This window comes from Hippopotamus amphibius, chromosome 6, assembly GCF_030028045.1.
Source record: "Hippopotamus amphibius kiboko isolate mHipAmp2 chromosome 6, mHipAmp2.hap2, whole genome shotgun sequence".
Taxonomy (NCBI): Eukaryota; Metazoa; Chordata; class Mammalia; order Artiodactyla; family Hippopotamidae; genus Hippopotamus; species Hippopotamus amphibius.
This window is the reverse complement of record NC_080191.1, coordinates 84,261,503-84,275,961: the sequence shown is the minus strand read 5'-3', so window position 1 is coordinate 84,275,961 and position 14,459 is coordinate 84,261,503. Positions and strand designations below refer to the sequence as shown.

Here is a 14,459-nt window from a genome sequence, read left to right as displayed (position 1 = left end):
AAGTTCCTGGGGAAGGTCCCCCCCGGATCCTAAAGTTCTCTTACTCATGTCTGAGAGAGACCAGAAATCACAATCGTAATCACATGCCAAGCTCTACCACAGAAATTACAAACAGCCCAGCCTCGCAGTGACGTGATCTATCGTGACCCAGGGCTTAGCCTTGGTGATTTTCAGTTGCAGGATTTCGCAGCGGGAAGGGCGGAGGTGTTAGAGGCAGCGCCGGCTGACAGAAGAGTAGCATCCTCTCACTGACAGAGCTGGGGGAAGAGCCCGGACTGGACGAGGCTCCACCTCGGACCTTCATCGACCCCAAAACGCAAAAGTGCTTCCATTACGTTAATAACAGTACTCATAACTAACATTTCTCGAGCACCCACTACCTGCAGAAACTGTACATGACTGATTTGTCTTTAATCCTCAGAATTAGGCTCCCTGGGAGATGCGATTACTGATTACTATCGCGCTTTTGTACATGGGGAAACTGAGGCACGGAGCAGTTAAGATCCTGCCGGACGTCATAAAGCTACTCGGTGACGGTCACGACTTGAGCCCAGAGTCTGACCTGTGGAGCCCATACGCCCAACAGCCCCCTCCAGAGACTAGCTTTAGAGGCAGGAAGGCCCCAAAAGCTCTTGTCCAGGGACTTGACGGATTTGGGAAATTGCTACCTGAGCACGTTTAGGCGTAGACAAGGGGATGTGAGCTGACCCAAAACCAAAGCCCCAGCGGGTGCCTCAAGGAGGGGGATACACACGGACCTTTGAGCCTGTGTGGTAAAGCACTGAGGAAACTGCATGCTTCGGAAAGCTAGCCTTAATTCCTTAAAGAATAATCTGTAACTCTGATTGTTCACTAAATGATGTCAAATGTCCTCTCAATGAAAATGTAACAAAAGCACAGAAAAAGAAAGACCAGATTTCCAAGTGGTACCAGGAAGGGCGGGGCAAGGGCTGGAAAAAGGCAGAAAGGAAACGGAAAAGGGCAGGTTTCAGCGTCCTGAACCGGGAACCCACGGAGCTTTTTAAGAAATCAGATTTAGGGATTAACTCCAAATCCAGCTGTAACAAATTTAATCATTTTCATAAGGGAGATGCAAGGAGGGCCAGGGAGAGATGCCAGTGATGACTTGCCCTACCTTACCACTCGCTCACACAACACAGGTGACAGGTGTGCTAAAAAGCAAGCCAGCCAAGCCCCCTCTGGGCAGAGCAAGGACCCAGGAGCACCCTGCAGACCCCAGGTGGGGAATAACACGCCCCTTTCCCAGGTGTGGCAGCCTGGGAAACACTGCACAAATTTGAGCTGATCTTTCTCACTCTTCCCATTTTTAAACTCAAAATGGGGTGTATCAGCAGATTTATTGAAAGGAAGAGTCACCAGAAATGATGATATATTTTTGATAAAGGAAAATAGTGCCAACAGTGCAAGTTGCTAATCCAAGAACTGTTATTTGTCAACCAAGTGAGAAAACGAGAAGCTGCCAGGCTCTCCTATAAATACCTTGATGATTAAGTAAATGGTTATGATGATAGTTTATCAGCTTTCAAACCTCCTATTCCTACCATCGATAAAGGTTCAGAAGAGCAGTAAAGCCTGTTTTCCTTTTCTCTCTTTTAAACATCCATCAACGAACCCAGACTTCACTGTTTAGTAAAATCTTCTCGTCTTGGTCCCCCTGGACTCCAACCAGGTTTTCTTTCCTTTTCCAATCATAAAGCTTCCTTTGCCAACCACAAAAATTCGTCAATTTGTGAAAACATCTTGACAGGACCATGAATCACCATTTTAGAAAGGCAGTATTTGAGCTATCTCCAAATATACTCGTATTTTTAAAAATTCTTTTAAATGAGAAAACTAACCCCAGGAGCAATGAAATGGATAATTAGAAAACAATGATGTTTCAGGCTGCAATTATAGCCATGATTGACTATGTAAGCCTCAGGCAGAATTAGAAAACAGTCATTTCCTTTGCTAGATTTCCCTCAACCAAGTTTTCCAAATCCACTGTGGGAGCGTGGGCCGCCCTGCTGCACAAGCCCCCTCCCCTGGCTGGTCTCCCCAGGACTTTGGGGCCCTTCCTGAGCCCTGGCCCCGCAGGAATCAGAGCATTTGCTGGGAGGCTGCAGGCGACTTACGCTCTTCAACCAACTGGCTTTTGGCCCGCAAGGCTGCTTCTGTGGTTGGACTTGGCAGTCATGTCTATAACGTGTGGCAGCCTGGACTCTGGCCACAGAGTAGCCAGTGTGTAAAGAGAACAGACACCCAGTGAGAGAGCCCGGGCTCTCACACAGAGGCGACTTTGTTACCTCGGCCGACCCAGCTGGGATATGTTCTTGGGCATGACATTTGTGAGTAGGAATGTTGAGGTTTATTTATCTGGGGATATGGTTTTCTGGAGGGTCTGGATGTTTGAAGGAGAAGCTTTTAGAATTAAATGTCAGTTACTCCCTATGCAACATAAATAGCTGAAAACTTGGGTTGGTTTTTCCATTGCTCTGACTTTTTAGTTACAAAAAGAAGAAACTATCAACGGGGCTGGAAATGGATGGGACCCCATTCATTCAGAATTTTATACAAGAGCGCTGTGGCTGGACCTTGACACGATATTTTAAAGTATTTATTCAAGAAAGTAATATTTCAAGCCCTGACATGTATTTTCTCTCAAAGAATACAGACATGATTTATAGACTACTTAACTCTTCATTAAAGTTGGTCTTGAAAAGTCGATGCCAGCCATTATTGGGTATCACATGATAAGCAGAGGTAATCAAAGAGCAATTCTTTAAAATGTGATCCAGTTCAGACCATCCACTCGCTACCAAGTTCCCACCTCATTCTGCTCATCCTTACCTGGCAGACCTGGAGCTCCGGGCAAACCTTTGGGACCTCTTCCTGGGGGGCCACGATCCCCCCTTTCTCCCAAGTCACCTGTGTTTTATTAGAGAAATGTGATTATATGTCTATAAAAATAGTTCCGTATTTTTAAACTTAACACAAAGCCTACATTCAGAAACCAAAAAGTTAGGAAGTTTCCACAATCTAGGTCATAGTAAGTATGTAGCAAGGCAAAAATGGAGTTAATTATATTGAGATCTAAGAGAAAAAAGCTCAAATGATCATATCCATAGATGCCAAAAAGGCATTTGAGAATTAAATATGCATTCCTGGTATAACATTCAATAAAATAAGAATCACGCTGCTTCCTTCACATGATAAAGTATATCTATCTCAACCCAAAAGCCAGCATAATTCTTAACGAGAAATACAAGGTGCGGTTTCACTACCGTCGGAATATTACAAAGATACTTACTTATCACTCATTTATTATTTGGTTTGAGCCATCCCTATTTTCAAGTGATATGACTGTTTACCTTAAACCCTAGAAAATCAGCTCAAAATCTACTACAAACAATAAGAGAATTCAGTGAAGTAGCAAGGTACAAAATACATGGAAATCAATAATTTTCATATATACAAAACAAACAACAATCAGTAATAAGATGTAGTGAACAAAGATCCCATTTGTAATAGCAACTAAATTACTAAATAACTAGGAATAAGTTTAATCAGAAATATGCAAATCCAATATGAAAACAACAGAAGGTTGAAAACAATCTAAATATCCTTTAAAGGGTTAGGTACATTCCTTTCCTTCTATATGTAATGAGGTGGATAGACCTAGAGTCTGTCATACAGAGTGAAGTAAGCCAGAAAAAGAAAAACAAATACTGTATGCTAATTCATACATATGGAATCTGAAGAAATGGTACTGATGAACCCAGTGACAGGGCAAGAGTGGAGATACAGATGTAGAGAATGGACTTGGGGACACGGGGCTGGGGTGGGGGGCGAAGGGGAAGCTGGGATGAAGTGAGAGAGTAGCATAGACATATTTACACTACCGACTGTAAAATAGATAGCTAGTGGGAAGTTGCTGTATAACAAAAGGAGATCAACTTGATGCTGGGTGATGCCTTAGAGGGCCAGGACAGCAGGGGAGGAAGGGAGTCACAGGAGGGAAGGGATATGGGGATATATGTATAAATACAGCTGAATCACTTTGATATACCTCAAAAACTGGTACAAGAGTGTAAAGCAAATATATTCCAATAAAGAGCTTAAAAAAAAAAGGGTTAGGTACACAATGGTACTTCCACAGAGCAGAATATTATGCATGGGAGAAGAAGAAGCAGGAAGCTTTGAAATGATCCCCAAGACTTTCGTTAATTGAAAAAAGCAAGGCCCAGATCACTTACTAAAAGACAGCATGATTTGTTGTTAAAAGGATGTAGGGAAAATATATACATTCATAGATCTTTGAATAGCATCACTGGTAAGGGTATGTAGGAAACTAATAATAGCGATTCCCTAATGCGAAGGATAAAGGAAACCAGACAGATGGGAGACAGGAGTGGGAGAGAGACTCTTCGCTAAGCATCCTTTTACACACTTTAAATTCTTGAACAATGTAAATATAGTATTACCAAAAATAAATTAATGAAGTTTCAAAATTTAAAGTGTGCTGTCACAGCGCCTACCTTTCATATCTGTCTCATTATTTACAGGGAACGTACTTTGGATTGCAACCAACCATGTGTGTTTTCAAGACAGCTATTGAATTCAGGGATTCAGCAGCCACAGAACAAAGTTGCATTAATTATCCTACCCTGCAGAGACCAAACTTAGAAAATTGGCCTCATTTAACAAAATGCCCTAATACCTTAGTTAACTGGTGCTAAATGACGTCTACTGCGCCTAGTAGAAAAGTCCTACTATCCCATTAGTGTAGCAGCATATTATTATTTTACTACATTGTTAGAAGACGCAATGACATTTCACAACCAATTCGATACATAATCATTTTTTACAAATATTCATATCAGCCCAACAGCATTCAATATTGTCTGGTTTGTTATAATTCTAAAAACAAAGTCACATACAGAACAAAAATAGGAAGAATGTCTGTACAACCATCTGCACATTTGTCAAATAGTCAAAAAACTCTAAGTATGAAACGAATGTTTAAATAGTTACCATATTTCGACTTTAGCTGTGAATGTCCTGTGTGAACATTTTTATGTTGAATCAACTATATTTTAAAAACAACTTACGTTTTATAAATACTGTGTAAGGATATACAACTCACCTTGAACTCATACATAAACTAGTTATTTTTTACACCTATCATCAATATGGCCTTACTCTATTAGGAAGATATGACCATTGGCATTTTAAAAACTAACAGCTTAAGCTCTCTGGTTAACTTAGCAATTTACATGTCATCTCAATGTAATTCAAGAGGCTGGCAATGAGAGTCTGCCACATTTTCTGAAGACAGGAGATGAAGATGAAGCCACACCAGCTTCAAAACATTGCTTGCAAGGAATAAGACCACTGCCTCTTTAAAAGAACTATTTTATATGCATGTTAACAGACTTATAGGAAAAGATGGATATAATAGGTGAAGTAACATGAAATTTCCAGAGAGATAGGAAAACGCTTAAGAAAAAAATGGTAATTCTAGAACTGAAAAATACAAGCTCTGAAAGTAAAAATTCATTGGATGGGATTACCAGCATGTTTGGACACTGCAGAATAAAGGGAATATAGCATGGTGACTTTAAATAAAATAAAATTTAAAAAACTGTATTATATATAGAATCACATTTTCTCCAAATTTAAAATAAAAAAGACCCCTGTCTTAGCTTTGATGCTGTTTTTGGTGATTAGTCGTAGAAAAACACATTTGCAAGCAGCCCCAGGACAGAGCCACATGGTGCTCAACTCTGCTACCCCCGGGGTTAATCTTTTCCTTCACACACTGTTCACATTTTCCTTCAAGACGTAGGAAACCTGGCCCAGGGAACTAAAGTCCACCTTTGTTAGCTTATTGTGTTAGTAAAGACATATAAAAATCTTGTAAAATAAGCTTTGGTTAAGGTATGAAGGGAACAGGCAGTTTGAGTAAAAAAACCGACTCTTTGCAGCTGAGTAATATGCCGTTGTATATATGTACCACATCTTCACAAAGTGGGCGAAACTAAAGAAATTCTTATTGCTCCAAAATTGCCACTGATTTCATCTATTTGGAAGCTATAATTGATGCTCCATCTCCAGGTGAGCAGATTAATACTGGAAAAGGTGAGTCTCCGGTATACCATGTATACTTTCCTCAGTCTTCATTTACATAGTGACACGTCTGCTTGACCCCTACTAAAAGATCTAAAAATACCCACAGCCTCACTCAAAGGGACTTAAAATTAACAAGCCATGAACACTTAAAAAAGAGTATTTATGACATGAAGGGCTGACTTAATCCTAAGCAAAGTGATCCCAGGGCCAGTCAGAGGTCTCTCGTGTTTCTGCTCAAGCATCACATGAAAAGAACACACAGCTCTAACGCATTTGTGTAAATGTGCGCAAAACATGTGGGCAAAAATCAAAAAACACATAAATATGATTGAAGCTTTGAGTACGGTCTGAGGCTTATTTCTACTAGCTCCTATTAAAAATGTTCCATTGTGTTTTTCAAAGTAACTTTTTAGGAAGAAAACAGTGATTTGATTAAGACATAGCCTCAACTATTTAAAAGCTTTAGTAAAACTTATTTGTTTTAGTAAAACTTATCTACCTAGCAATTTCTCTGGAAAAAGACCCTCAAAGCAACTCTGTGGCAAACCAAGACTCCCACCATCTCTTCTTTATTAAGCATGAAAAAAAAGGCAACAGGTAACAACGAAACATGCCTCTTCTCTGATTGGTGAAACAGTTGTCTTAAACGGTGGAGTGTTTATTCTCAAGGAAAATTTGATCTGTAACCTTTGGGTAGTAGAACACTACGTGTTTTCTGCTAAGTAGGACTGATAATGTATGTGGTGGGCAAGAAAGGTCAAATCCAGTTACCTAGAACTGTACATCTCCAAATGTGTGACAGTATTGACTGATATCGAAAATCTGAGTATTCCTTTCTGCCCACACTCCAAATTTTAAGAAATAAAACTCAGCAGAGATGCTGCTTTAAAGGAACCCAATGCCAAGAAAGGTATGGAGGAGGGCAGGGAAAGAAAGTTCTTTAGAAAAAAGAAAAGAACTATCTCACTTCTAGATTATAGGCTACGTCACAAATACTGCAGAAAAAGAGGAGGAAGTGCCTTATAACATCACACTCTGCTTGATGAATAAACTTCATGCCAGAGACATTTCCCAGTTTCCAAATATAGAAATCTATTTTTCTTCTCTTCAAAATAAGGTTCACTTGTTGGAGCCAACCCAGCCCAACCCTGACACAATTCCACGCTGCGATTCCCAGCTTCCCGGAAAGTTTCCAGAACGTGTCCGCTTTGTTTCCAGTGCTTCTCAGTCCTGGGTGCACATTCAGATCGCCTGGGGAATATTCTTAAAGCCTGATATCAAGTAACCAGACCGAGTAAGTCAAAATCTCTGGGAAGGGGACCCAGACATGGGCAGGGTTTAAGGCTCCTCAGGTAAGTCCCGTGTGGAGCCCAGGCTGGAGAAGGCAGCCCTCGGCAGGCTCCCCTGGCACAGCAAGGACACAGACACTTTCCTTTCTTGGGGAAGAAGATGGGACTTCAGGAGCAGGCTCTCTCTAACTCAAAGTTAAGCTCAGCCCCAAATACGGAGACTTCCATTTAGCGGGAGAAAACAGGGCTGTGATCCCCGTAGACCTAGATGGTCCTTCCCAGGGAAGACAGGTGACTGCCCTACACTGGTGCATTTCCACTGCAGGCCCCTCTGCAGAGTTTCTGACTCAGTGAGTCTCTGGTGATGCTGAGGTCACAGGGACCACTCTCCTGGAACCATTGTTCTTTAGTTCACTTTAGTGAACTCACGAAGGCAGAGGAGTCATCCATGGGCTGGGACACAACAGAGACAGCTCAGCCAGCAGTCTGCCCATGGCCTGGAGTTCCCTAGAATGTTTTACGGAGTGAATGGGGCCCGACCATAGGGAGAGCACCTCCAGTATGAATTCCTGAACAGAAGCTCAAAGCAGGACCAAGATGAATGAAAGGCTATGGGATTCTTTTCGGAGAAGAGGTCCAGTTCTCTTTAAGGTGAACTCAGAGCTCTCTCCATATGTGATTTTGTCCAGCCTCCAAAAACATGGAAGTTGCGGCAAGTTTACAAGAGGCCCCAATTGGCTCTTTCTTTTTTTTTTTTTTTTTAACGTGAGGCTCTGCACATGCCAAAAAAAAAAAAAAGTAGTTAACAGCACTGTTCCAGCTGAGGGTGTCATGAGCCAAGCACATCAGCGGTGCATTTACAGATCCAGAAAGGCAGCTGGCTTGACCTCTGACTGTTTGCTCCATAATATTTATCCCTCATTGGAGCATCACTGTCTAAAAAACAAAAGTCCCTCTCTTGTTTTTGATGCCACCTCTTTCTGAAGTTCCCCAGAGAGTTATCAGTCACTCATCATGATACAGAAACTCCATGCTTTTAGTCCTTTCTATAAACCATCCCAGGCACACCGCCCACCACACTGACATACTCCCCTCAGCTAGCAAACACCATCAGAGACAGCCAGTTCTGCAAATCCTGCAGAATACCTAACACACTCATAGTCCTGTTTTCCTACAAAATACTGGTTTCAAGGGCTTAACTTGCTTTACATGAAAGAAGAAACAAACTCTTTCACGTGTTAAATAAGGAATAAAGTTGTACCTCAGAGCTGAAGAAAAAAAATATCCATCAAAACTGATCTCCAGTGTCACTCTTTAAAAGAAGAGGGAGGCAGATTTGACTCATACTGTGATTTTTTTCTGATGTCCTGCTAACAAATTTTGTTAGTTGAAGTAACAGATACAAACATCCTAGGGCTGGTTGCCATCTTAGAAGAACTCTGCTATGATTTTAGGATCTTAAGAGGAAAAACCTAAAAGATCCTTTACCAGGTCCTGTAAAGTTTATCCTGAACTATGATTAAGGTGGTATAACCATAAAAGATCAGTACCAAAAGTCAAGGGACCTTAATTCTGGCATTGGGTCTACCGCCATCACACAGCAAGGTCAAGAAAATATCAAACGATAGTTTTCTAGTCTTTACTATCACCATGGTAAAAGAGAACAATAATCTCGTCTCACAGATACCTGGCACCTGCTAGGACAAGTGAATGCATCGGAAAAAGGCCAGTGTGGTTCCGTGTGCAAATGCCTTACCTTTCGGTCCCTTCAAACCAAGGGCCCCAGGGGGGCCTTTCATGCCCGGGAGGCCGCGAAGTCCCATCTGGCCTGGGAAACCATTCTCTCCAGGAGGGCCTGGGGGACCAGGGGGGCCAGGCTGCCCGGGGAGGCCGGAGGCTCCAGAGTCTGGACGCTTGAGACTGGCAGCCATCTCAGAAAAGTGCTCTAAAAGATAATAAACAAAACAGCCCAGGGAAGTCAGAACCATGAAAGTGATGTGAATGAAAAGACAGCTATTTCAAGGGCCTTTTTTCTAAATGTGTCACAAGAGTTCAAAGCTGATGGGGAGGCCTGAAAAAGCTGGGTCATTTTCCCCGGGCTTTCTGCCAGGAAGCTTCACTGGTGCTGCTTTGTTCAGCCCTCCCTGGACGGAACTGGTCCTGCTGCTCTGAGACAAGGGGATAAGAGACCTTAAACTTCAGGGCTGAGCAGTGTCCAAAGGGATGAGTGTGTCACCTGAGCCTGGCCGGTTACCTGAAAACCCAGGACGGGAAGAAAGAGAGCTTCTCTACACAGGTGGACGTCCAAAAGCTTTTTAAAAGCCAAGGACATCGTCCAGAATTAGTACTGAGACAGCGTTTCAGACCTCAGGTCACGTTTTTAGCTTGAAGACATTAAGTAATGTGAAATATCCTGAGGATTCATGACTTTCTATTAATTCTCCTTCTCAGAAGTTTTTTCATGCTTGGAAGAGACATCAGACATTAAAGAAAGCCTGCTTCTTAGGGATGGTCACAGCCTGTCTTAAAAATTCATAACTGTGTAGGCTTTTTCAGGAACCATTAAATAGATTAAGAATCATCCACTAAAACCATGGAGAATAAGAAAACTGTCCCACTAAAATACCCTAAGGGAGATATTCTAGTGTAATATTTTTTACAGCTTTAGGGCTGTGAAGGAGAAAATGAATTGGAAACACATTTCTCACCAAGATTTTTAAATTGTTCAAATCTGTGTCCTAAGTTGGCCTTATTTAAGTAAGAGTTAACATAAAGTCATAATTTTCTCAACATGTAATGTTTAAAATGGAAATATCCTTTCAAGATAAGATGTCTGCAATATTGGTTTTCAAGTACAAAGGTGACAATTTCATTCTGGAAAACTCTATGAGTCTACTAGACAAACTATGCTTCCTCATGAACACACAAAAGATGAGTGTTTCTTCATGATAGAATTGGTTCCAACCAGAATCAAATACTAAATAACAATTGCCATAGCTACAGATGAATGTAGATAAAGGTTAAGAAATGCAAAAATATATCACCATTTTGATTTTCTGCATACGTGGTACATGAACGGGAATAATGGCCTTAGGCTTCCTATGAGCAGAAGTCTGCCAGTTACTTCTCACATAATCTACAGAGGGAGCCTAGGTCAGTGCCAAGTACATGCCAAGTGGTAGGATGTTAAGAGGGGAAAGAGCTTGAGAATTTGTGTTCCAATGGCGGAAATAAGTGTGTGTGTGTGTGTGTGTGTGTGTGTGTGTGTGTGGACTTTATTGTAAATTAACCCCATTGGCAAAAAAAAAAAAAAAAAAAAAAATTCCAGGCTAACCCAGAAAGGTAATATTTTTCCTTGAGGTTATAAGCTATTGCAAATAGCAACAAACTGTACAGAACAGAAGTGAAATTACTATTATTCACAATCCCCCAGCTTTAAAGCATATGAAAAGTCAGGCCACAATGATTTATTTACCTTGTATAACTCTCATGCAAACCTGCTTAATGTGCTGATCGGTCGGTCCCCTGCCCTGGGACAGAAAAGACAAAAGCCAGTGTGTACATGGAGCCACAAAGAGGACATTGTTCAGTGGTAAACCCACAGACCGGGCAAGGACCAGGCGGCTGCATTCACAGGAGAGCTGGCTGGTCCACGCCGCTGAGGGGCTGAGCGTGGGTCCTGCCCCCAACCCGTGCCGTGGGACAGAGTCTCCAAAGGGAAACCCCAGGGGCTGCCCAGCACTCACAGGAGGGCCCTGGATCCCAGGCAGCCCGGTTGCGCCCTGTTCTCCCTGCACGCCTCGCGGGCCAGGCGGTCCTCGTGGTCCTTCCTCCCCGGGAAGCCCCCGGCCTCCTTCGGGGCCCCTCAAGCCAGGCTCCCCAGGGTTACCTGCCTGGAACACAAGGGCACACTGTAAGTCCAGGCTAGACCCAAGGAATGTGTCTGCTGCATATTAATACACTCTGTCTCCCAAGACGTGTTTGCTCAGGGGTCACAAAGCCTCAAGGTAAACACACGTAATGCCACACAGCAGGTCTCCAGTCTCTTAGGATTCCAGCTCAAGTTTTAAAGATCTTTCTTTGGGGTATAGTTATTATTTCAAAATGCTAATGGGAATAACACATTTTAAAACTACATACTTCATACTTTAAGTCAATTCTAAGAGGACATTAGTTCTTAATAAAATATGTTAACTTTTTCTGGCCATAAAAAGGCCACTGCGTTCACATGTCACATCGTATATCACCAATACAGAAAGCATAAAATAAAGATACTTCTAAGAATACAAGTTAATGAGGCTTTATAACATTCTTTGGAGAATCCGAAGAAACCAGATGTATCCAGAAATTATAAAATACTAACATACAACTAAATCGAGACATTTAAAATGCTGCATTTAAAATTAATGCATTTAAAATGCCGGAACAAAAAGAGTGAGTCCACAGTTTATCTAACTATTGAGGAAATTAAAAATCTAAATATTAAAGATGTTAAAAATAAACCAATTATTTCCTTAGCACAAAAGCATATACCAATTAGATTTTTCTTCTGAAAGCATACCACTAAAAGTATTTTTAAAGTCCTCATCTACAAAATCTGCTTTAAAGACAGACTAAATGAGTTCGCTTTTTGTTAAACTACCTCTGGTGGAATTCGTGGCACAGTAGCTACAGTGGACTGTTGTTTTCAGAATAAAAATGAGAAGATAAAGGCATGGGAGGCATTGAGGGAACACCACTGCCTGAGATCTGAATGTTCCTAAAGGAGCTCCGATCCTGCTTCTTTTTCATATGCAACACTTATCTAGGAAAAGCCAGCTCATTCAAGCACTCAAATGTTTTAAACTGAAGGAATAAAGGTGATGAAGCCACACTTTGACTAGACACATCTAAAAAAAGCTCAGGGAGTGTGCTTTTTCCAGTCTCTCCTTATACAGAAAAATATTGATATTCACCTAAGTCAACCTGTCAAATTGCTTCTATGAAGAAATTACAGCTTAAAAGAGAGTCAGGATCAAGGGGGAAGCTAAGGATGTGTTATGGAATGAAGGCTGGGGAACTGTCAGGTGACTGGATTGCAAGACCACAGTAACTTCTAAAAAAACCCGGAGGAGAAGCCAAAATGAATTCAGGATGTGCTAAAGAACTGGTGGAAAACAAAGGAGGCCAAATCAGAGTGTATTATCTTGCTGGCGACGTCTGAAATTTTGCTAGAACAAGGGGCAGGACATTTTTGATGAAGAGATCAAGGGCTAAAATGACCAGGACATCATAAGGGCCCTGGGTCTTCGGAAAGAATTCCTCACTTGAGGATGGGTACGCTGACATAGAAACTGGGGTGCAGACCTCATCCACTTACCAGGTGCGTCTGTGCTGAAATCACTGGGGAAAGGGAAAGACTTTCTGTTACTATGTCCCCTGATTCTGGGATGGTACACTTCAGTTTCAGTATTATCACTTAGGTAACGTCAGAAAAGAGAAGGGTAGGAAGGGAGGTGGTAAGTCGAGAGCTAATTCCTAGGATTATGTCCAAATTTAAATGAAATTAATTCATTTTGACACCTGCATTGTTTATCCACTTTTTTCTTTTATAACTTGAATTCTCGCCACTGAACATTACTGATTATTTCTAGACAGTGAAGTAAGATTTCCATTATCAGATTCTATCAAGGTTTACTCTTTACAGTGTTCTCAATCCTAAACCATTTCTGTCAAAGATTCTTAGGCATAAAGAAGCTATTTGAAGCTTGAGACTGTCACATGGAGTTTAGAGGCAGTATGTAAACAGGTGAGATAATGTAATCATTTCCATCTCAGTGCTGTGCAAAGAGCCCAGGGCCAAGGCTGGGTGGGTCCTCCCAGAGACAGCTGGGCTGAGGATGGGAAATGCTTAGGTAGGAGGTACTGTTCTAAGGAAACAGAAAGAGTGACCCAGGCTAGGAGAACAGCACAAGGCAGTAAACAGCACATGCCAAGTTAAAAAGAACCACAGACAGATGATGTTCCAGAAAGGCCGGAAATGAGGCTGGGGAGGCTGGGACCACTTCATCGAAGACTCTATATACGCTTTGCTAAGAATCTGACTTTATTCTATAAAATGTTATTCTTGAAGGGCTTTAAGCAGAGGAGGGATAGCTAGTGAGCTTTATCTTTTTATCTAGGACATTGGCTGCCACAAGGATAAAATGTTGGACCAGGACAGAGACAAGTTGGGGGCAGGGACTCCAGAAACAAGAAGACTTGGAGATTATGGAAGCTGGTGGTAGATGCACTTGAGATTGAAGCCTGAGTTTCCTCTTTTCTCCTTGTATTATCTTAAATTTCTTACTGTATTAAATGTGCATTCCTTTCAAATTAGCAAGTCATTAGGTTTGCTATTAATTGATTCTATAATTCTGAATACATCTAATCTCTAAGGACATCAGTTTAGTTTCTGTAAAATGATAAATTGAATGAGATGGTCATTTTCTAGCCCTAATAATTATCTGTATTTTCTTATGCATCGTGCCTGTACTTTACTTTCCCAACTAGAACACAAAGAATATTAAGAAAATTACTGAAAAATTTGCAGTGCTATGACTGACAATGAAATTCAGTTATGTTCTTATCACTGCAAAGCACAGGTCAGTTCTTGTAAAACAACCCATTTGTGGAAGAAATTACAACTCAGTGAGCCACTTATGAAAAAAAAATACTTCCTTCAGAGTGGTTAGGTCAAAAGGCATATGCATTTACACTGTTGTGAGGTTATTTCTTTAGACTAATCCACTACTTAAAGAATAAATTTAGACATTAATTTCCTTAAAGCTAAGTTCTTCTAGAATTGAATTTTATAGAATGATTGCATAAAGCAGAGCAATGCATTTTCTATAGCTTTATTGATCTTTTTATTTTTTATACCATTACTCTTCATTATACTTACAGATCCCCTTGGGCCAGGTAATCCTACATCTCCCTAAATCAATACAACAAAATTACATTAGAACAATGTATTCATATTTGACAGTTTACTAAAAACACTTAAAAGGTTATCATACT

General features: G+C 41.2%; 1 protein-coding gene across 1 annotated transcript in view; it reads right to left on the bottom strand.

The window, feature by feature from the left end:
* Nucleotides 1-14,459, bottom strand: part of COL9A1 (collagen type IX alpha 1 chain) — a 93,415-nt gene that overhangs the window by 5,625 nt on the left and 73,331 nt on the right. The window contains exons 33-37 of the mRNA XM_057739581.1: nt 14,344-14,376; nt 11,168-11,314; nt 10,897-10,951; nt 9,178-9,366; nt 2,851-2,928 (exon numbers count right to left, since the gene is read on the bottom strand). Coding sequence (XP_057595564.1) covers nt 2,851-2,928; nt 9,178-9,366; nt 10,897-10,951; nt 11,168-11,314; nt 14,344-14,376 — 502 coding nt within the window. The remainder of the gene's footprint in view (nt 1-2,850; nt 2,929-9,177; nt 9,367-10,896; nt 10,952-11,167; nt 11,315-14,343; nt 14,377-14,459) is intronic.